The sequence below is a fragment of the Vulpes vulpes genome, chromosome 13 (genome assembly GCF_048418805.1).
Source record: "Vulpes vulpes isolate BD-2025 chromosome 13, VulVul3, whole genome shotgun sequence".
Taxonomy (NCBI): Eukaryota; Metazoa; Chordata; class Mammalia; order Carnivora; family Canidae; genus Vulpes; species Vulpes vulpes.
In genome coordinates this window covers 47,712,010-47,734,943 of record NC_132792.1, presented here as the reverse complement: position 1 = coordinate 47,734,943, position 22,934 = coordinate 47,712,010, and the positions used below count along the sequence as shown (strand labels likewise).

General features: G+C 37.7%; 1 protein-coding gene across 11 annotated transcripts in view; it reads left to right on the top strand.

The window, feature by feature from the left end:
• Positions 1-1,543: 1,543 nt before the first annotated feature.
• The window catches only part of LRRCC1 (leucine rich repeat and coiled-coil centrosomal protein 1), a 36,855-nt gene continuing 15,464 nt past the window's right edge, over positions 1,544-22,934 (top strand). For 2 of the 11 annotated variants that reach the window (XM_026013125.2, XM_072734387.1), the window contains exons 1-7: positions 1,544-1,856; positions 4,726-4,791; positions 8,600-8,767; positions 10,718-10,893; positions 19,437-19,633; positions 19,911-20,058; positions 22,210-22,358. In XM_026013125.2, coding sequence (XP_025868910.1) covers positions 1,799-1,856; positions 4,726-4,791; positions 8,600-8,767; positions 10,718-10,893; positions 19,437-19,633; positions 19,911-20,058; positions 22,210-22,358 — 962 coding nt within the window. In that variant the 5' untranslated portion in view covers positions 1,544-1,798. Of the gene's footprint in view, positions 1,857-1,977; positions 2,886-4,216; positions 4,423-4,725; positions 4,792-8,599; positions 8,768-10,717; positions 10,894-10,986; positions 11,194-19,436; positions 19,634-19,910; positions 20,059-22,209; positions 22,359-22,934 lie in introns of those variants that run through there. The other 9 variants (XM_026013094.2, XM_072734383.1, XM_026013101.2 and 6 more) reach the window with 9 other exon arrangements.

Here is a 22,934-nt window from a genome sequence, read left to right as displayed (position 1 = left end):
TCTCGATCCTGGGTCTCTGGATCTCGGTCGCTGGTCTCTGGGTCTCGATCCTGGGTCTCGATCCCCAGTCTCTGGGTCTCGATCCCTAGGTCCAATCCTGGGTCTCCAGGTCTCGATCCTGGGTCTCTGGGTCTCGATCCCAGGTCTCTATCATGAGTCTCTGGGTCTCGATCCCTAGGTCTTGATCCTGGGTCTCTGGGTCTCGATCCCAGGTCTCCATCCTGAGTCTTGGGGTCTCTATCCTGGGTTTCAATCCTGGGTCTCTGGGTCTTGATGCTGGGTCTCGATCCCTAGGTCTTGATCCCAGGTCTCCATCCTGAGTCTCTGGGTCTTGATCCTGGGTCTCGATCCCTAGGTCTCAATCCTGGGTCTCGATCCTGGGTCTCTGGGTCCCGATCCTGGGTCTCAATCCCTAGGTCTCAATCCTGGGTCTCTGGGTCTCGATCCTGGGTCTTGGGTCTCCATCCCGGGTCTCTGGGTCTCCATCCTGGGTCTTGATCCTGGGTCTCTGGGTCTTGATCCCAGGTCTCCATCGTGGGTCTCCGTCCTGGGTCTCTGGGTCTCGATCCTGGGTCTCTGGGTGTCGATCCCGAGTCTCAATCCTGGGTCTCTGGGTCTCAATCCTGGGTCTCAATCCCGGGTCCCTGGGTCTCGATCCCTAGGTCTCTATCCCTGGCCTCTGGGTCTCGATCCCGGGTCTCCATCCTGGGTCTCCAACCGGGTCCCTGGGTCTCCATCCTGGTCTCTGGGTCTCGATCCCGGGTCTCCATCCTGAGTCTCGAGGATCATGCCCTGGGCTGAAGGCAGCCGCTAAGCCACGGGGCCCCTGGGGCTGCCCTTTTGTTCCTTTGTCTGAAGTAGGCACCATGCCCAAAGCGGGGCTTGAACTCCCCTAGGATCAAGAGTCAGATGCTCCACCCTCTGAGCCGGTCGGGCGCCCCTCCTCCATCTGTTAAATATCCCCACGACCTAGAGAGCAACCCGACCAGGTCTCTTCCACCTTCCTACCACACTCTTTTCCTACCTGGCATGCCCCTCGCTTCCAGAACGTCCCTTCACCTAGCAAGGCTCTGCTCAGTCGTCCCTGAGAACTTCTTTCGAAAGCCTCCCCGCTACCCACGCCGCTACTCAGGTGGCTCAAACGCTGCTGGGCTACTTCCAGCGCTCACCCCGCCGCACGGCGATGCTTCGTCTCCTCCCCTGACCTGCGAGTGCCTCCAGGAACGAGAACGGCCTTCCACGGATTCCGCCCGGCACACGCAGGACACCCCGTGAGTGTTTACTAAATCCGAAGTATGTGCAACGGCCGGCGGGGTACGGGGGGCGGGTAACTGATAGGTGTGTACAACCATAGTTCTGCAAAGACACGCTGCTGTTAAATCGCCTTCAGGAGTCAGTCGCCTCCAAAGCAGAAATCATCGAAGGGTTTCGCAGGCAAGACCCAACCTTCTTCAGCCGACACAAACGCGCGCGCGCGCGACGACCTTCCCCTTTACGGCAAAAAAGTCCCAAGAGTCGCGCCGTAGATGCCGTAAAAGGGAGGGAAGCTCTTGGAGAAGGAAAGCAGGCTGCCCGCTTTGCGGCACTTGTCAAGGCGGGAGAGTGCCCGGCTGTCGGTTGGAGCTGCAGGGAGGGCGGGGCCGGGGGGAGGGGGAATCGTCGCCCCGCCCCCTCGGACAGGACTTCCGCCCACTCAAGAGGCGTGTTCCGGGCTCTCCCACCCAGCTCTGGGCGCCGGTTAAGACCACGCTCCCCGTCGCCGGTGCCATGGAGGCGCCTGTGGAGGCGGAAGTCGAAAATGAGGACGGCGACAGCAGCTGCGGGGATCTGTGCTTCATGGACAAAGGCCTACGGAGGTAAGAGTGTGCCCCGCAGTGTGGAGTGGCCCGCGCCCGCCCCGGGCGCCGCGGAGGCGGGCGGCGCCGCTTAGCGCAGACCCGCCCCAGCGCCGCTGGCTTCCGGCCGCCGGGCTGCGCCGGAAGTGCCCTGAGCCCTCCTCCCTGCTCCGGGGCCCTCCAGCCCGGAAGCTGCGCTCCGACCTCCTCCTCCATCACTCTTGGCCCGTCCTCCCCCTTCCCTGGCTCTCCTTTCTTTCCTGAGGAGCCTTCCTCTGCCTGCTCTCCACTGGTCGGTTTTCTGGGTTCTCTCTTGTCTCTCTTGCTCTTTCATCCTTCACAAGAGAGTGGCGCTCCTGCATCTCTCTGGCAACCGTGGAGTGAAGGTTTACCGCTCTTCCTTGGTTTTGACCCAATTCTCTTTGCCCCCCCCCCATTCTGATTTCTCCTTTGCAGAGCGCTGTGATGCATACGTCCATCTACTTTGTGAAAGTGCTAAACCATACGTGGCTAAGGATTCCCTCTTTGATGCAGCCCAAATCTGTGCATGACGTGCGAGGTTCTCGGTTCTTGCCCTACTGGCTGGCCCCTACCTTATCGTTTCGGTCTTAGGATACGACTCTTACCATTTCTCCATTTAACGTCTGTGATGAGCCGGTACTGAGCTACAGGCAGTTCCGTAAATAGGGTTCTCCTTGGCTTTGCACTTAACTGTTCCTTTCTGGCACGCCCTGCTCCATGCAGAACCTTGCTGCCCATAATTAAACCATCTTGCCCCGGATCATGGTCTAAAAATGGGCCAGAAGACCCCAGGGAGATGTTTTCTAAAGGAATATTTAAATTAGGATTAAGTATTTAATCCTAATTAAATAATAGAGGAATATTATTGAATATACTTGATAATAAATGTCACCTACCGATCGCCATCCACGTGTACATATTATATATGTTATCACGGACCCTCACGATGATTCTGCCGCGTAGTAATTTCACAAGTGACAGATCTGAGACTCAGAGGATCTAAGTCGTGTTCTCAACTTCTTGCAGCTGGTGAGCAATTAAGTTCAAATCCAAACCTGTTTCTAATTTTCACCGTCTTCCTTTTTTTGCTGTACCGCATTATTTTCCCAGTACTGATTTCCAGAAACTGCAATGTGTCAGAACATACGTGGCTGTCATCGAGAGCGTGTGTTAATAAGAGAAGGCTAGCTCAGTTAAGTGACAGTAGCTAGGTAATTGGGAAATATTTCAGTCACATGTAGGGATTGTTAGTTTCAAAGTGACAAATGCTTTATCTTGATCTGCCCCAGGTTATTAGTCTGAAGCCTAAAGGAAGAGATAAATGACCTGATGGCAAATTTAAAGTGTTTATGATTTTTTAATTTTGGATTTGAGATTCTCGATGCTAATTTGGAAGCAAGCATACCAGAATTCCTTGTTTCCCTTTTACTCCCTGGCTACTGAACTTCTCACTTCTCTGCTGCCAGAGTTAAGCTTCCGCTACAGTAGCTGCTAGGGAACATGGAACAAATGCCCATGCCATTGTGTGTGCCTATTCCTGACAGTCCTCCCTCCAGCATATCTGAACTATATGCACTGTAGGTTTTATTCTTGGAACTACCATCTTGAGGAGAGGTTCAGATTATAAATGGCAGCACTTGGGAGAATGGAGAAATGGGGAGGTACATTCCAGATTTATAGAAAGGAGGATAAATTTTTTTCACTAGAAATAGCAAGAACTAGTGGTTTCTTTTGAAATCAACTACATTCTGGGTTAAAGAGGTGTTGGAGTCCGTAAAGAAAGTAAGACTATAAACCACAGTGCCAGATCTGGATTTATACTGCCTCAGGTAATAACGACAAGAACGTGGACAATTTATTTAATTTCTGCTGCAGACTACAGTATCCTTATGATACCCGTTGCTTAGAATTGGTGTGGGGATTAAATGAAATGAGTAAATGGAGGCTTAGACAAATTAACTCCTTTATTCAAGTAATTTAACAAAGGAAAAACAGTGATAGAATGCAGATTTGAACTGGGGTATTAGGGTTCCAAGGCCTTGACCGGCGCCGAATCACAGCTTTCCTTATATGCTGATGACTTGGTTGCTAATAGAAGGTAGAAATGCCCAGGGTCTCTTACCCCTTTTGAGTGAGTTTCTTGTTTATCTTTATGGTCTAAAATACCAATTAGTGGTAAGAAGCACTGTACCTACCCTACGAGATATTAAAAGGCTACCAAGAGTAGGAAGGATTTCATTATAGAATGAGTAGAATACATACTTAACCATCTACATGCTGTTTGGTTAATTTTAATTATCTGGTCATAATTTTTAAATCTGTTTCTTACTTGTTTTGGTAATATATATTTTCTCTTATAGCATGTCAGAGTTATCTTTAGATTCATCCCTTCATGCCATCAATCTTCATTGCAATAACATCTCAAAAATCGAAGCCATTGATCATGTTTGGAATTTACGACACTTAGACCTGTCATCTAATCAAATAAGTCGAATTGAAGGGCTAAGCACACTGACAAAGCTATGCACTTTAAATTTGTCCTGCAATTTGATCACAAGAGTAGAAGGTTTGTAAGTGACTTTCCTGTGATACTTTTCTTAAGGAAGATGATTTAAGTCCACTTATCTTCTTCCCAAAAGAATGGAACAAATATCATAAACTTTTGAAAACTGGCCTTAAAATTTACTACGTAAAAAATTTTCTTCTAGAAAAGTTAACAATTAAGTATTTTGCAAAATACTAAGAAAATTGAATTCACTGTTACCAGAGTATAAATTTGCTTCAAAACTATCTGAAATAGTATCGTAATACTGTATAGCTCTAAGTAATTATTTGAATTCTGTAAAGGCTTTATTTTATTTTATTTTAGGACTTGAAGCACTAACTAATCTGACTAAACTGAATTTATCCTATAACCACATAAATGATCTTAGCGGTAAGTAGTTAATCTTACGTTTTCTATAGTGCTAAATGTTTGCTATGTGATGAATTAGGCTGAACTCAGCCTGCTGAAAACTGGATAATCCTGTTTTTGACCAAAAATACCTCTAGAGAGTGTGCTTCAGTCATAATTCTTTCTTGCTGGTGCCAAAGCTAATGCTGAATAACAAATAGGAATGCAAACTAGGGTGATCAGTAACAGAAAAAACTTGGACTTACTTCAAGAGAATACTGTTTTAATCTTATATAATCGATCAATATGTTATTTAAAAAATCGTTCCAGGGCAGCCCGGGTGGCTCAGCGGTTTAGTGCCGCCTTCGGCCCAGGGCCTGATCCTGGAGACCTGGGATCAAGTCCCACATCGGGCTCCCTGCATGGAGACTGCTTCTCCCTCTGCTTGTGTCTCTGCCTCTCTTTCTCTCTCTCTTTCTCTCAAATAAATAAATAAAATCTTAAAAAAAAAAAAAAGATCTTTAACATTTTAAATAAGTAAATTAAATTAAATTAAATTAAATTAAAAATAGTTCCAAAAGAACTTTTACGATGATGACAGTGTTACATATCTGTGTCGTCTGACATGGCAGCAAGTAGCCAGATGTGTCCTTAGAACACGGGAAATACAACTTAACGCAGTGAGGAACTGGATTTGTAATTAAATTTTAACTTGAATTTACGAAGCCGCTTGTGACTAATTCTGTCCTACTGGATTGTGTAGCTTATTGGACCATACCGCACTCCAAAGGCCGTGTTATACGTTGAACATCAAATGACTTTCTGTTTGACCTTCAGCAGATCTGAGGAGGTTAAACATTGTTACCTATTTTTTAATTGATTAAAGTGATAGACTGATAAATCGAACACAGTTTCGTGATCTGTCAAAATTAGCGAAATTCTTCTACTTACCTTCATCATCCTGTCAGCAGTGGAAGCAGTCTTATCCATGTGTTTATTTTTCTCTCATGCTTGGAAAAAACTAGCCTATGCCGGATATTTCATATACAAAAAATTAAAGCAGTCTGTTCCCTACCAGTAAGCTGGAATAGCAAGAATATTTTAATTTTTAAAAATTTTCCCCAAAAGATCTGAAAGTATTAGAATTGAAATTTGTTTAAAGATCTTATTTATTTATTCATGAGAGACAGAGAGAGAGAGAGAGAGGCAGAGACACAGGCAGAGGGAGAAGCAGGCTGCATGCAGGGAGCCTGACTTGGGACTTGATCCCAGGTCTCCAGGATCAGGCCCTGGGCCGAAGGCAGAGGCTCAACTGCTGAGCCACCCGGGCTTCCCTAGAATTGAATATTAACCTTACCTTTGTCACTGCTATATGATGTTGAGCAAAGAATATTACTGTTTGGATACAGTTTTTTTTATCTGAAAAATGTGAATCTTGGATAAGACTGCTCATTCATTTACTCAGCAAATGTTTATTGAAGATCACTGTATCAAATAGTGTTCTGTAAAGATTAAAAAAAAAGATAGATATAGTTCTTGTCCTAGAGCTTACATTGTAGTAGGGAAGAAAAACAAAAAATGAGATCATGTCAGCCCCTCAAAAATAAGCAAAACATTTGAGCAGACCCTTCCCCAGAAGGATATCCAAATGGCAGATTGGCACATCTGATGATGAGAAGAGGGACACATGAATTAAAAGTGATGGAATGGTCTGTATCTCAGTTATAGTAGTGGTTACACAGTTGTATGTGCTTGTTGACATACATTGAGTTGTACATGTAAAAAGAGTGTATTTTAGTGACTTTATATAAGATTGTGATAAATATGAAGAAAATACAACAGGTAACGCTGTAAATTCTAATTGATAATTCTTAAAATGATATTTTATATGTTCAATATTATTTATTTGTTTGTTAAGTGCTGCAAAGACACTAAGGTACTTCCAACCTCAACCTGATAAAGGGACAGAAAGGGCAGTATGGCCAGAGCATAGCAAATGAGGGATTAGTGTGCTAAGAAAAAAGAAGAGAAAGTAGGTAAAGGCCAGATCGCAGCTTCACACTCATGGTAAAGAAAGGTTTGTATATTATTCTATGTAAAATAGGAAGTTTTAGGAAGGATTTAAACAAGTGACATATATGTGTTTTTAAAGGAGCACTTTGGTTGCTGCATGGGTCAAGAATGGATTTTAGGAGACTAGGAGTGGAAGTCAGGTGACCAGTTAGGAAACTATTCCAGGGGTCTAGGTGAGATGATGGAGACTTGGAGTAGAAATAGGGTAGAAGAGCAAATGGTTATATTTGCAGGTAGAGTTCATAGGACTTGCTGATAGATTGAGATAAGGAAATGAAGAAAAGAGGAATCAAGGATAATTGAGTTTTTCCTGTAGCAATAGGTGGATGATGGGACTGGTTCCTGACATAGGAAAAATTGGGTGAGAAACAGATTTAGAGATAAGAGGATGAGAAATAAGGATTCTATCTTAAACTTGAGAACCTTGTAAGACATTATATATGTATGTATATATGTATATATGTAATGCACAGTTTGGGGTGGGTTATGGTTGGAGTTGTAGATTTGGCACATCAGTGGTATTTGTAACCTGAAACTATAAGGGGTTCTGGACAGTATGTGACTAGAGAAGGGCAGCCAGGAATGAGACTTTAAAATTGAATAGTAAGAAGAACATAAAACAGAAAAAAACAGTAACATGAAACAAGAACATAGAGATACGGTGGTAAATTAAGAATTGCTAGTGCTTATAAGAACTCATGATAGGAAATCTGATCTTGTAGACAGTTGTCAGAGAAGACTTTTCTGAGGACATGAGGGATGAATAGAAGTTAATGATGAGGACTATAAACAAAAGAAAAGAGGCAACCCTGTAGAAGAGAAGTAGAAGTTAACCCAAGAAAGATGGAGAGAAGAGTATTCCCGTCAGGTTGAAGAAACTGGGGTAAAAGAGGGGAAGGTGGGTAAAGTTAAATTTATGTATGGAGTACTAAAGGAAGCAAAATTGTAAAATAAGATCTTAAGAGGAACAGTGTAGAGTGCATCTCAGAGCGGTCCTTCCAAAAGAAGGGAGACCAAGGCTTCGTTCACTGACTTCACTGACACTGACAGTTCCCCTTTTGTTGAGGATAGCCCCTGAGGGTGTTGGCTCCCTTACGTTTCTCGGTTGTACCTTTGCTCAAAAGCTCCATTTTGAGGAGAGTTCTGAGGCAAAAAAAAAAAAAGAGAGAAACATGAAGTGCTGCAGTGGGGCAGACTGGCAGCATGCATGGCCCCATCCACCGCAGCTGCAGCTGAAGTCAGAGGCTGGTCAAGGAGATGTGGTACCAGGCACCAGTAACCTCTGCTGCAAACCTAGTTCCTAACATTGCCATGCTCTAGTTAAACTCATGTAAGAACTGAATCAAATTTGTATTTTATGCTCAAACCAATAAAATTGAAGGGTACTGCAGTGTTTGCTTATGTCTGCTAATTAAGAATAACGTGTTGAGAGCCTGAAGCCATAGCTTTATGCTTCTCATAGAAGTACGTACATTGGCCTTGGGAGATCCATATGTTCTGGAAGAGAACCAGAGACCAGGAATCTGTGGGCTAGGGCCTCAAAAGTGATGCTGAACCTGTGTTTCTTCAAAAGAACAATTGAACCCGTGTTTCTTCTAAAGAACAATCGTCTTTACTCGTACTCAGTTTATTACATGTAGCTGTTTGCAGAAACTTAATGCTGCTTCTTTGCATCAAAATCTAATCTATATAAAAATTATTTTTAATTAGCTATTGGAAAAATGACTTCAGTGGCATCAAAAGAGTTGTTTTTTTTTTTGTTTTTTTCTTGCTGCAGGTTTGATTCCCCTTCATGGAATTAAACATAAACTTAGATACATTGACCTACATAGTAATTGTATAGATAGTATCCATCACTTACTTCAGTGTGTGGTAGGATTAAACTTCTTGACTAATCTTATTTTGGAAAAAAATGAAGAAGATAACCCTGTCTGTCGTGTACCAGGTATGAGCAATTAATTTAATGCTTTTTGTAACAGTTAATATCCAAAACTTCTTTGTTTCCTGCAACTGGTGTTTATGATCTCCTTTTATTTGTCTTAAGCTTTGTAACTTTTTATTATACATTTGGAAAATTATAATTGCAAATAAACTTATTAAGATAAATTATGGTTAAAGAACACAGGATAAACAGATAAATAATTTTAGGCAGTTTTATATTTGATAAGTGAAGACCTCATGATTAAATTATGCTATTATAACATAGTCTTATAATACTATGCAGCCATAAAAAAAGAAATAGAATATTTAGCTACTGATAGGCAATTATCTCCCAAGGTATATTTATGTTAAGAGAAAGAAAAGCAAGCAAGTTACAAAACATTGCATATAATAGGTTACCATTTGTGTGCAAAGAGCAATGGATTTGCAGAATATATATATAAAATATCTAGAAGGCTACACAAAAAAAACTGATAACAATGGCTAATTCCAGTATTAAGTAGCTAAGGATCAGGAAATGGAGAAAGGATGGAAAGGGAGCTGAGAATCAGGAAATGTCAGGAAAATTTTTTCCTGTGTACCTTTTTAATTTTATTTGTGAATGTGTTAAATTATTAATGATTTTTGTAAGGAAGGAAACTTAATATGCTATGTAGAAGATGCTGCTGAAATGCCATTTGATCTAGTTCAGAATCACTGAAGTTGGCAAGTACAAAGCAGACCAGACTGCAATTTCTAGAACTCCCTTATTTCAATGGCTTAACCTAGCAATAAGAAACAAATGTGGAATATGAATATATATTCTAAAGATCTGCTTGGGTAGTTTGCTACAAAGTTGGCTCCATTCTATCCTTAATATGCAACTATATGAAGGCTTTTCCAAGAGTGGAAACCTGTTTTGATAATTTTATTTCACAGAAGAATATAATAGATTTGAGATGAACTCTTTTCTTAAGGCCGTATAATACAAGTCACCCTAAGAATTAGGATAGATTTCAGTTTTCTGGGGGAACCCTGTTTTTGAAAAAAAGCCTTTTTTCTAGAGCAACTTTATTTTTCTTTACCCACCCAAGTTGGATTTTTTCCTAACAATTTATCTTAAGAATCTCTGGCTCCTACAGTTTGAACCTTTGTTTTTCACTTTATTTAATGAGATATTTCAACACAGTTGCCTTCCCTCCTAGAATCGAAGGGATACTTACTACTAAAATTACTTTTCTCCCTTCAAAATCTCTAATATTAACTTGCCAGACTTTTTTATTTCTTTTGGAATTCTTCCAATCACATCATTGGCCTTTGTTAGACATACTTGGTTGTTTTTGTTTTTGTTTTTGTTTACATACTTGGTTTTAAAATTATAGTCAGGCAAGTGAAAGTTTTTTAGCATGAACACCAAATCGATGTTAATTTGTCAGATTTCTTATATTTAACTGTATTTAGGGGAAATAAGCATATTCTTGAATAGTTGATAGATTATTTTAAACTTAGTTATATGTAAAAGGGAGAAAGATAGGGGCATTTAATTTTACTAAAGGCCTCATTAGTAAAATTCTGGGTTTCTAGTTGTTACCCACATTGTCTTGATTTATATTTGTGCTAATCATATTACAAATAAAAGACACGTTTGGCTTTCCGTTCAGAATAAACTGTTACTGGTATCATGCATTTATAACTTTAAGCAGTTTTAGAAAGATAAATCCAGCAATGATTTCTAACTTTCTGATCTTCACCAGGAGGATTATGTGAGAGGGATAATGGGGAGTATTTTGTTTGTTTTATGTTTAATGATTACATACTGAAAGACTAAGTACCTTTTATTACACGTTTATTAGTTGCATTCCAGGACTAATTTAATCATTCAGATGATATATCTGGTTGGTGATATATTTAGTGTATTTGAGAAATAACTAACTTTTGAATGCCTGACTTTTCATTTTGAATGATTTGTTTCCAGGGTACAGAGCAATTATGCTCCAGACATTGCCACAGCTTAGAATCCTAGATTGCAAGAACATATTTGGTGAGCCAGTAAATCTATCAGAAATAAATTCATCACGCCTACAGTGCTTAGAAGGTCTTTTGGATAACTTAGTTTCTTCTGATTCTCCCCTAAATATAAGTGAAGATGAGGTATGGTATTGTTTTTTTCTAATATAAAAGATACCTTCAAATTTTAAGTAATAATATAAATTTTAAAGGTTTTGGTTTGTTTCTGTATCATAGATAATTGATAGTATGCCAGTGGTAACACCACCCATCGATGAGATAGTTCCCTTGGATCAGTTCGCAACACCAGCAGATACTGGTTTGACATCCTTTATATCTATATGTCCATCTTCTGAGCCGGAGAAAGTTAATCATGAAAACAATTTTCATAATGACATGAAACTTCAGAAATTAGATGATCAAATTTTACAGCTTCTCACTGAAGTAACTATTTTTCCTTTATTTCTAAGCAGTGTGTTTGTTGAAAATAAAAAAGTCGTTAAGAAAATGTAAAATAAAAAAAAGAAAATGTAAAACAAAAATAGCGTACAAGCTAACCAACCTGAAACAATTTATAGTTAACATACTGTCATATATGTATATATATTTTTTCCTTTATAGAAATGGGATTATGTTTTATAAAATAGTAGTAGTAGAAAAATGTACTTTCCTTATTGTCCTTCAAATGTTGATTATGTAATTCTTTTGTTCTGCTGTACTTCACATTATTTCTGTGCACCCACTTTTTGACCTTGAGTAAACACAGAACTCTTCTGACTCAATGTTTATTAACATAGAGGATATGTGAGTTGCTTTGGGCCTCTACTATTTTCAGTTGTTTAATGATCAAAACTGCTTCTAGAACTGATAGCTGAGTGACAGGTTAACTTATATAGGTCCTGCTTCAATTTCTGTTTACATCAAAACTCATGAAATTACTCTCTACTTTCTTTAGATAATTCTTTTTTACCCCTGCTACTGGTCCACTAGCTATTAGAATCTTTGAATTATGTGGGTGTACTACAGTGCCTAGATTTTATTGCTATTTGGGTCTCCAACCCTTGCTCTAGCTAGCATTCTTGACTGTGATGTACAGTAACAGCTGTTTTCTTAAACACCACACCTCTCAGAATGCAGTGGATTATTACTTAGCCCCTACCTGGATATAGGATAGAGATACTGTGGTACAGGCCAAGAAGCTATTAATCAAATGTCAGTTTGACCTACATATTTGTAATTAAATTTTAATATTCAGAATTTTTTTCTCCAAATCAGGTGGGGGTGGGAAGTGAAAACACTAATGGTGGAATTATGGTTCAGAGGCTTGTTAATAATTCTGAATTATTATCATAGTTATAACAGTAACATAACAATGCTGGATAAACAAAAAGTCTACCCTAGGTCAGTAAATGAATAAAGCTGTAAGGACTTTGTGTGCTGCAAATCCCTAGATGCTTCACTTGGGCCACAGATGTAGGTAGGAATAGAACTGGGATAAGAATGCCAGCCTAAACATTCTTTGACATCATTGATAACATGTCACTGAGTTCTTAGACTTCTCCATTTCCTCAGATTTCATCGTTCATCTTTTCTAATGGCTGACTCTTCTACCAATGTCAGAATTTAGATTTAAATTTAGTAACTTAAATTTGAAGTGAACTTTTGTGCCGCCTTTTATGCTATCCTTCTTTCATTGTCACAATACCCCAGTCAAGTAGCTAGGGATTAATATATTGTTCTTGTTTGTATAAAAGAAACTCGGGAGTTTGTGTCCTTTATTAGCAAGACAGAGTTAGGCTTCAGACCCAAATCTCTGATACCCATTCTGGTATTTTTTCTACCATCATGCTTCTCACTCAGTTATGGTGATAATTCTTCCTACTTGGTAACCAAAAATACGAGTCTAGCTATCTGGGGGGAGAAACATGATTCATTGCTTTGCATATTAAAAAATTAGGTGAATGACTTCTTGTTTGCTAACTTGTGTGAAGGATAAACATGATGCGGTTTTAATTTCAGTTGATGTATACACTCAGTGTTATATCAAAAGTAGCAATTTATAAGCAAAAATCGTAAAATTACTGAAAATGTGCTATACTACAATATTTTTCTTAACCATGGGATTTATAATTATTTTACGATTTTGAGAATTGTCTGTGAAGACTTTTGTCTTTTAGTTTTTTCATACCGTTTTACTATGAAATTTTCAAATATAGAAGAAATTTGAAAGAATTTCTTAGTGAATGCCAATATACCCACCAACTAGATTCCACAATGAACATTTTACTTTGCTTATTTTGTCGTATATCTATCCATTTATTCAGTTACCAATCTTATGACACATTCAAAGTAAATTACATCAGTATACTTCCCCCCCAAAATTCTTAAGAATATGTATCATTAACTATAGATTCAGTATGTTTTTAGTCATTTTTTAATATAAAATACTGATGTGTGTTTTCCCTGAATTGATAAAAAAAAATATACCTGTCACCCAAACTTCTGTGACAGTAAATATAGCCATCATCGACATTACCCCTTTCCAGTCAGTCTTCTCCCCCAAGGCAATCACTTTTCTTCCTTTTTCACTATAGATTATTGAATGCTTCTATCAGAATCTAGTATAAATGTAGTCATACAGTAAATACACTCTTGTGTATAAGGTCTCTCTTATTCAGCATCATTTTGAAATCATTCCGTGTTGTATATCTTTTCTTTAGATATATTTTTCATTACTCTAAGCAGTTGTTTTAGTGTACAAGTTTTACATACCTTTTATTAGATACATTCCTAAGTATTTTATGTCTTATAAATTGTAAATTGAAGAGTTTTTGTGGTTTCATGTCCCATGATTGCTACTTCTTTGTGAAATACCATTTTTATATATATAGCTTGGATCCTGTGACCTTGCTAATAAATTTACTTATTAGTTCCAGTCCTTATTTTGTGTATACCTGGTGATTTTCTTCATAAACAGTCATGTGGAGACAGTTTTCCCCCTTATTCCCTGACATTTATGCTGTTCCTTTTTGTTTTATTGCAATAGCTAGGGTCTGCAGTGCAATTGATAGTGAGACTGGGCACCTTTGTCTTATTCCTGATCTTAGGAGAGCTTTCTATATTTCACAAGTGTAATGTTAGTCTTATGTTTTTCATAGATGTCCTTTATCAAATGAAGGAGTTTACTTCTGTTCCCAGTTGGCTGAGTTATCTGATGTTAAATTTTTCTGTTAAATGATTTTTCTGCATGTATTGAGATAATCATATGGTTTTCTTTTTTACTCACATAATAGTATGAATTACATTGATCAATTTCCAGATGTTGAACAAATACTGCAATTTTGGGATAAACCTCATTTAATCATAGTAAATTATCTCTTTAGTGTATTCTTGGATTTAGTTTGCTAATATTTTATAAGGGTTTTTATATATTTCCTCATGAGGGATATTTGTTTTTCTTTTATAGTAGCATATTTGATACTGATGTTAGGTTAATGTTTACCTAAATGAGTTTAAAGTTGTCCCTTTCTATATTTTCTAAAAAAATTTTTGTAAGATTGGAATTATCCTTTCTTAAATGTTTGATAGAGTCCAGCAGTAAGATTATCTGGGCCTGGAAGTTTCATGATAATGAATTCATTCTTTTTAAAAATTTAAATAAGGCAACTCATTTTCTATCTCATTGTGTGTTGCTTTAGATGAGTTGTGGTTTTTATTTTTTATTTTATTTTATTTTTTTAAGATTTTTAAATTTATTTATTCATTGAGAGGCAGAGACAGAGTTAGAGGGAGAAGCAGGCTCCATGCCTGATGTGGGACTTGATCCCGGGACTCCAGGATCATGCCCTGAGCTGAAGGCAGGTGCTCAACCACTAAGCCACCCAGGCATCCCAAGTTGTGTTTTTTAATTTGTCTATTTCATCTGATGTGTCAACATAAAATTGTTACTACAATATTATTCTCTTATTGTCCTTTTAACATGTATAGGATCTGTAGTGATAGCCTTTCTTTTATTACTAATAATGATGATTTGTGTCTTCACTCTTTCTCATTTTGTTTATTGTTTTTGTCCTGGTCAGTTTAGTCAAGCATTTTGTTTCTCTCTACAAAGATCAATTTTATCTGCTTTCTATTTTCTGTTATTGATTTTGACATTTTATTATTTATCCTTACTTTGAATTTACCCTTCTTTTTTTTTTTTTTATCTTTTTTTGTTTGTTTGTTTTTAAGATTTTATTTATTCATGAGAGACACAGAGAGAAAGAGAGAGAGAGGTAGAGACACAAGCAGGCTCCGTGCAGGGAGCCCGATGTAGGACTCAATCCCAGGACTCCAGGATCATGCCCTGGGCCAAAGGCAGGCGCTAAACCGCAGTAAATATTGGGATGCTTGGGTGGCTCAGCGGTTAAACTTCTCTGCCTTCAGTTCATGGCATGATCCTGGAGTCCCAAGATCGAGTTCCACATTGGGCCCCCTGCATGGAGTCTGCTTCTCCCTCTGCCTAGGTCTCTGCCTCTCTCTTTCTGTGTCTCTCATGAATAAATAAAATATTTAAAAATATATAGAGAGAGCATTAAGTATTTTTAAATACTGCTTTAGCTACATTTCACAAAATTTTGTTTTCAACATTATTTAGCTAGAAATATTTTTCTGATTTCTCTTGTGATTTCTTCTTTCAAAAATTGCTTATATTTTGTCAGAGAACATTCTGGATAATTTTAGTCTTTTTAAATTTGTTGAGATCTATTTTATAGCCCAGCATGTGGTCTAACTTGGTGGATGTTCTTTGTACACTTGTTAAGTCAGGATGGCTGGTAGTATTTTCATATGACTCCTGTCATTATTGATTTTTTTTTTTTGTCTTGTTCTATCAGTTGCTGATACTGATTTTTTAAAATTTTACTTGTCTGATGTTATCATTTGCATCCAAAATGTTAAAATCTCCATCTAAGAATGTGGATTAGTCTGTTTCTCCCCTAATTCTCTTAACATTTGCTTATATTTGGATCTCTGTTAATAAGCACATACATGTGTATAGCTGCTTTGTCTTTCTAATGAAATGTCCATCTTTGTCTTGAAGTCTGTTTTAGCTGATATTAATATAACCGTTTCAGCCTTATGCTTATAGTTTATATGATAAATCTTCATCAGTCAGTATTTTTGGAATAACAACTTTATTGAGCTATAATTCACTTACCATACAGTTCAGTGGTTTATACCCACTAGCAGTCACTACCATTATCCCCTAGCCTAGGCAGCCACTAGTGAATTTTATTTTAGTTTAGTTTAGTTTTTTAAAGATTTATTTATTTATTTATTTATTCATGACAAAGACAGAGACACAGACAGAGGGAGAAGCAGGGTCCATGCAGGGAGCCTGATATGGGACTCAATCCCGGGACTCCAGGATCATGCCCTGGGCCAAAGGCAAGCGTTAAACCGCTGAGCCACCCAGGGATCCCCATTGAATTTTATTTTTATATAGATTTGCCTTTTTTGGAAATTTCATGTAGATAGAATCAACGATATGTTGCCCTTTATGACTATTCTTTCGCTTCGCATGTTTTCAGGTTTTATCAATTTTGTTTTTTTTTTTTTTTAGGTTTTTTCAATTTTGTAGCATATATTAGTAATTCAGTTTTTTTTAATGTAGGGTAATCTGTTGTATGGATATACCACATTTTATCCATTCTTCATTTGATTGGTTAATTTGGGTAATTTTCTACTTTTTGACCATTAGGAGTAATGTTGCTGTGAACATTTATGTATAAGCTTTTGTGTGAACATCTGTTTTCATTTTTCTTTGCTGTATATCTAATAGTAGAATTGCTAGGGCAAATAGTAACTGTGTGTTTAACCTTTTATGGGATGATCAGATTGTTTCCAAAGCAGCTGTACCATTTTACATTCCTACAATCAATATATTCCAATTTCTCCACATCCTCACCAACTAGTTATTACCTGTGGTTTTGATTATAGCCATCCTACTGGATATGAAGTGGTAACTCACTGAGGCATCCATTTACTTTTAACTTTCTATATCTTTATATCGAAGTCAGTCTTATATATAGGTGGGTCTTGTTTTTTAATTCAGCCTGGCCCATCACTCCCTTTGAAGAATCCATAGTCCATTGAAATTTACTCTAATCATTGATGAAGTTGGATTTAGGTATACCACTTCATGTTTGCTTTTTGTTCACTTCTTTTTTATTCATTTTCTCCACCTTTTCTACCTTCTTTTGTGTATTTTTAATAGTCAAATCTTAATTTGTATTTGGTTCTTTAGTCATACATTTTTTTCTGTGTGTGGTAGCTCTAAAAATAGACATATCAATACTATGTTATTTCATATAAAATGTAGAATTCTTGCATATACTACATTTAGTCATAGTTGCCATATGTATTTCATTTGGATGCATTGTAAACTCCAGAAGACAGATATTCTAGATTTTGCTTTAAAGGAATTAAGAGTAGGGACGCCTTGGTAGCTCAGCAGTTGAGCACCTGCCTTCAGCCCAGGGCGTGATCCTAGGGGCCTGGGATCGAGTTCCGTATCAGGCTCCCTGCATGGAGCCTGCTTCTCCCTCTGCCTGTGTCTCTCCCTCTCTCTCTTTGTGTTTCTCATGAATAAATAAATAAAATCTTAAAAAAAAAAAAAAGGAATTAAGAGTAAAAAAATATTTAAAAATTATTTGTATTTACCTGGATGTAAATCATATATGATACCCTTTATTTCTTCCTGAAGATTAAATTTCCTTATATTACTTTCCTTCAGTCAGGACTTTCAGCCTGAACTTCTGTGGCAAATCTTGTAGTGGACCCATCTGAGAACAACAAATTCTATTTGTTTTGTCTTTTTGAAGGGTATTTTTTGCTGAATATAGAATTCTGTATTGACAGCTTTTTTTTTTCTTTTAGTACTGTCTTCTAGCCTCCATAGTTTTGAATTCAAAGTCAGTATTAATGAGAATCCTTGATTTCCTATATGTAATGTGTAATTTTTATTTGCCTGCTTTCAAGAATTTACTTTTATTTTTCAGCAGTTTGGCTACTTTATCCTACTTAAAGTTTCTCTGAGTATTTTAAATCTATAAATTGGCCTTTAGCCAATTAAATTTTTGGACATCACTTCAAATAATTTTCTGTTCTATATTCCCTTTTCTCACATTCCACTTAGACCTTTGTACTCTTCCATGGTTCCCTGAGAGGCCATACATCATATCGACTTTCTTTCTTCTGTACTCATATTAAATAATTTTGATAAACTGATCTTCAAGGTCACTTATTCTTTTATCACCTCATTCTCTTCTCAAGCTTAGCCAATTTTTACTTCAGATATTAATATTTTTCAGTTGTAAAATTTTCATTTTTTATGATTTATTTTTTTATCTGCTGAATTTTCTTTTCGTTCATGACAAGCATATTTTCTTTTATATTATTAAATATAGTTATAATCACTGTTTTAAAGGCCTTATCTTTTTTTATTGAAGTAAATTGATATACAGTGTTAACATAGTTTTAGGTGTACAACATAATGATTTGAGAACTCTATGTATTACACTCATCACAGTTGTAGCTACGATCTGTTACTATACAATGTTATTGTAATACCATTGACTATATTCCCTATTCTCACTTATTCATTCCATAACTGGAAACCTCTGCCTGCCAGTCCTTTTCACTCATTTTATCCACCCCACCATCCTCTCCCATTGGCAACCACCAGTTCTCTTATATTTAAGGGTCTGTTTATGGGGTTTTTTGTATGTTCTATGTTTTGTTTTTTAGATTCCACTTCTATGTGAAAACATGATGTTTGTCTTTCTCTAACTTATTTCACAAGCAAAATACCCTGAATCCATCCATGTTGTCACAGATGGCAATATCATTCTTTTTTATAACTGAGTAATACTCCATTGTTCTTTTCTGCTTATTTGAACATTTGGGCCCTCTCAGATTAGGTAGGTCTCCATTGATTGTGTTTTCCCTTGAGAATAGGTCATATTTTGTTGGTTCTTCCTATGGTGAGTAATTTTGGATTTTATCCTGGACATTGGGAATGTTATGTTTTGGTGGTTTTAGATGCTATTATAGCCTCCAAAAAATGCTGATCCTTTTGTCGTAGCAGGCATTTAACTTGCTTTCGCTTAAGCTATAAATTTGTCTCTTAGGCAGCAGGGGTTTTTTTGTTTTTGTTGTTGTTGTTGTTGTTGTTTTTAATCATCCTGTACTGGGCTTCTTACAGTCTGTACTGTCCTATGATTCTTCAGGCCCAAAAGTCTGTGGTTTGTCTACCTGACTTTTAAGACTCTCTGTGTACCACTGATTGTGATAAGCTTTCAAGTGAAAAACCATAAAAGCAGAAGCACCTTGTTCTGATCATTTTTCCAAGTGTCAACTCCTCTCCAGAATAAGTCTGCTTTTGTTCACTGTCCAGGGCCTCCAAATACTTTTGTTCGTTGTTTGTTTATATTTTTCCTAGAGTTATAATTGTTACCTTGAGAGTCAATCTCTAGGAACTTACTTGTCCATACCAGAAGCTGAATTCCTTGTCTTTAATTCTGAACATACCTAGATTATGAACCTTTAATCTTGTGAAAAGTTCTAATACTTTAGGAAATTTCACATTTAAATCTTTTACACTTAATTGAACTTTTAACAAACTTTGTTGGCTTTTTTTTTTCTAGACCTCCGATTCTTTCATAGATAATGTTCCTGAGAAAGATCTCAGACCAAAAAGAGATACAGATATAACATCTGAAAGCGACTATGGCAACAGAAAAGAATGTAATAGAAGAATTTCTCGAAGATCAAAAGTCCCATATTATTCCAAAACTATTCAGACTATTAAGCACCACACTAAAAACAACAACCCTTTTATGAGGTAATTGTTTTAGTTTCAGAAATCCAATAAGGCACACAGGCATAAGTTAATACTGTTAACTTGTTCCTTTAAGCTTTTTCAGAGTGGTATTTCTTAATCTTCTAATATCAGAGATTTGACTTCTCAGCCTTGCTGATTCAGATTTGTTCACTATATTTATTTAAAATTATACAAAAAGATCCTTTTCTTTGATAGACTGCCATTTATCCAAGTTGTGAAAAGTTGTATAAGTACTGTTTATTCCTTTGGGTCATTACCTATGTTTTATTCTTTGCAGTTGTAATCGTAAAATGAAACAACCTTTCTTTAAAGAATTATATGTAAGATCATCTTTAGCAAACTGTAATATGTTAGAAGAATCAGAAGAACAGAAGACTGAAATCATTAAAGTAGACAAGAGTAGTTCAGAAGACACCACTTACCGGGTATGTATGATATGAAAGGTCAAGGGGGCATCTGGTTGGCTCAGTCGGTTAAGTTTCTGACTTGTGATCTCTCTCCGCTTGGGGCTTGATTTCAGAGTCATGAGTTCAAGCCCTCATTGGGCTGCATGCTGGGAGTGGAACCTACTTTAAAAAAAAGAGGGCGGGGGGGGGGGTGCCTGGTGGCTCAGCGGGTTAAACGTCAGCCATTGGCTCAGATCAGGATCTCGGGGTCCTAGGATAGAACTCTTCACCCGGCTTCCTGCTCAGTCAGGAACCTCCTCCCTCTCCTCCCTGCTTGTGCTCTCTCTCACTATCTCCATCTCTCTCAAATAAATAAATAATTTTAAGAAAAAAATCAACGTGAATAATCTTAGTTTTAAATATGAAATTAGTCCCAGTAAAATAATGCATGTTTTTATGAGCAAAAGATATTGCGTATAACTTACTGGGGTGAGGGACACCTGGGTGGCTCAGTGGTTGAGCGTCTATCTGTGGCTCAGGTCGGGGTCCTGGAATAGAGTCCCTTATCAGGCTCCCTGTGGGGTGCCTGCTTCTCCCTCTCCCTGTGTCTCTGCATCTCTCATGAATAAATAAAGTCTTTTAAAAAACTTTTTTTTTTTTTACTAGGGTGATAGATTGGGTTATTTTTCCCTTCCTGATTTCCAGATTTTGTATATTTTTTTGAGTTGTAAAGGAATGGAAATTATACATTTAAGGTCAGATTATATTTTATTTATTTATTTATTTATTTATTTTTAAAGATTTCATTCATTCATGAGAGATACAGAAAGAGAGAGAGAGAGAAAGAGGCAGAGACACAGGCAGAGGGAGAAGCAGGCACCATGCAGGGAGCCCGACTCAGGACTCGATCCCCGGCCCCCAGGATCAGGCCCTGGACCGAACGCGGCACTAAACCACTGAGCCACCCAGGCTGCCCTTAAGGTCAAATTTTAGTGAAATCATTTGTTATTTGCTTGTGGAGGAAAAAAAATCAAAATTTTCAAATTCTTCTTAAAGCAGTGGTTCCAAACTTTTGGGTCTCAGACCCTTTTTTAAATAAGGAAGTTTACGGGTCTTCTCAGAGAAACTTTCTTTTTTTCCTTTTATAAAGATTTTATTTATTTATTCATGAGAGACACAGAGAGGCAGAGACATGGGCAGAGAGAGAAGCATGCTCCCTGCAGGGAGCCCAGTGCAGGACTCCATCCTGGGATTCAGGGATCACAACCTGAGCCAAAGGCAGAGGCTCAACCACTGAGCCACCCAGGCATCCCTTCTCAGAGAAACTTTCAAACACTAAAAATGTGTATAATTTCAAGGTTTTTCATGGACTCTGCTGAAATCTAGTTTTGGGTGCATGGATCCCAGATTAAGAGGCCTTCAAGAAGCGTACCCTGCTGACTCAGTCGTTAGAGCACAAGACTCTTGGTCTCAGGGTTGTCAGTTCAAGCACCATGTTAGGTGTAGAACTTGAAAAAAAAAAACTGAAGAGGCCTTTAGGAATTTAAATATTCTTCAGTATTTGCCTTAATAATCCTCATGTTAAGATTTTTTTTTTTTTAAGATTTTATTTATTCATGAGAGACACAAGAGAGAGGCAGAGACACAGGCAGAGGGAGAAGCAGGCTCCATGCAGGAAGCCTAACATGGGACTCGATCCCGGGTCTCCAGGACCACACCCTGGGCTGAAGGCAGCACCAAACCTCTGAGCCACCTGGGCTGCCCCTCATGTTAAGAATTTTTAGTACACATTGATTTGTATTTTTCTAACATTAACTTGCCCTTGTTTTACTTGTGAAGTGCAAATTACACTTTCAACTGTAATGTGCACTGTTCTTCCAATAGTATGATTGCTTTTTTAACAGTTTCAAACCTTTCATGCCATTGGATTCTTCCCCCTGTTCTCAAGTATAGAGACTTTGATGTTTGAAAAATAATTATCATTGGGACAACAATAATAACCACTAACATTTATTGAGTGCCTATTATGCACCTCACACTGTTCTGCACTGTTCTATATACTTCTATTAATTCTTACCACAGCCCTTTGAATTAGATAACTGTTATTCCTATATTATAAATGAGAAAATTGAGGCAGTGAAAAGTTAGGTAACATTTCCAAGTTCATATAACACTTTAGTTTTCTTCCAGTCACTTGTTGAACAACTAGACCAAGAGAGAGAGAAGAGATGGAAGGCTGAACAAGCTGAGAAGAAACTTCTGGATTATATTGACGAACTGCACAAACATGCAAGTGGAAAAAAAGATCTTCATAGCCTGGCTCTACTTACCACAGATAGGTAAGGAAAAGTCTATAAACCTAAAGATTTCCTAATGCAAAGAATACTGAACTTGGAACTGGAATACCTTAGTTTACACTAGGTATAGTAAGATTAAAAGCAATGTCTGTGTTGTCCATATTTACCATATTACATATTCATTATTTTCTTGAAAATTCAGCTTCAGTCTTTTCTGGTTCTACTTTTATTTATACTTCAAATGTTTGGCATTAGATCCTCAAACGTTTTCATATTCCCTTATGTGACTTGTTAGGGACTTTGCATTCCTCATCCCTAATACAGAGTATATCATCTAGGTGCCATGAGTATATATTATTTCAAAAACTGAATCTTTTCTATTATGCTTTTAATACCTAATCTATAAGCTCCCAAATCTTTATCATCTAGACTTCCTTAATGAAGAGATATGATCAGCTAATTATCTACTAGAAGTACCTTGTGTACATTGCTCATAAGTCTCTTAAATCAGCATATCCATAACTATACTTATCCCACTCCTTATTCTGTGTTCTCTGTCCTAATAAATGGTGTCTCATCTAGTTACCCACTAAAGCTAGCAATTCAGGAATCTTTTGT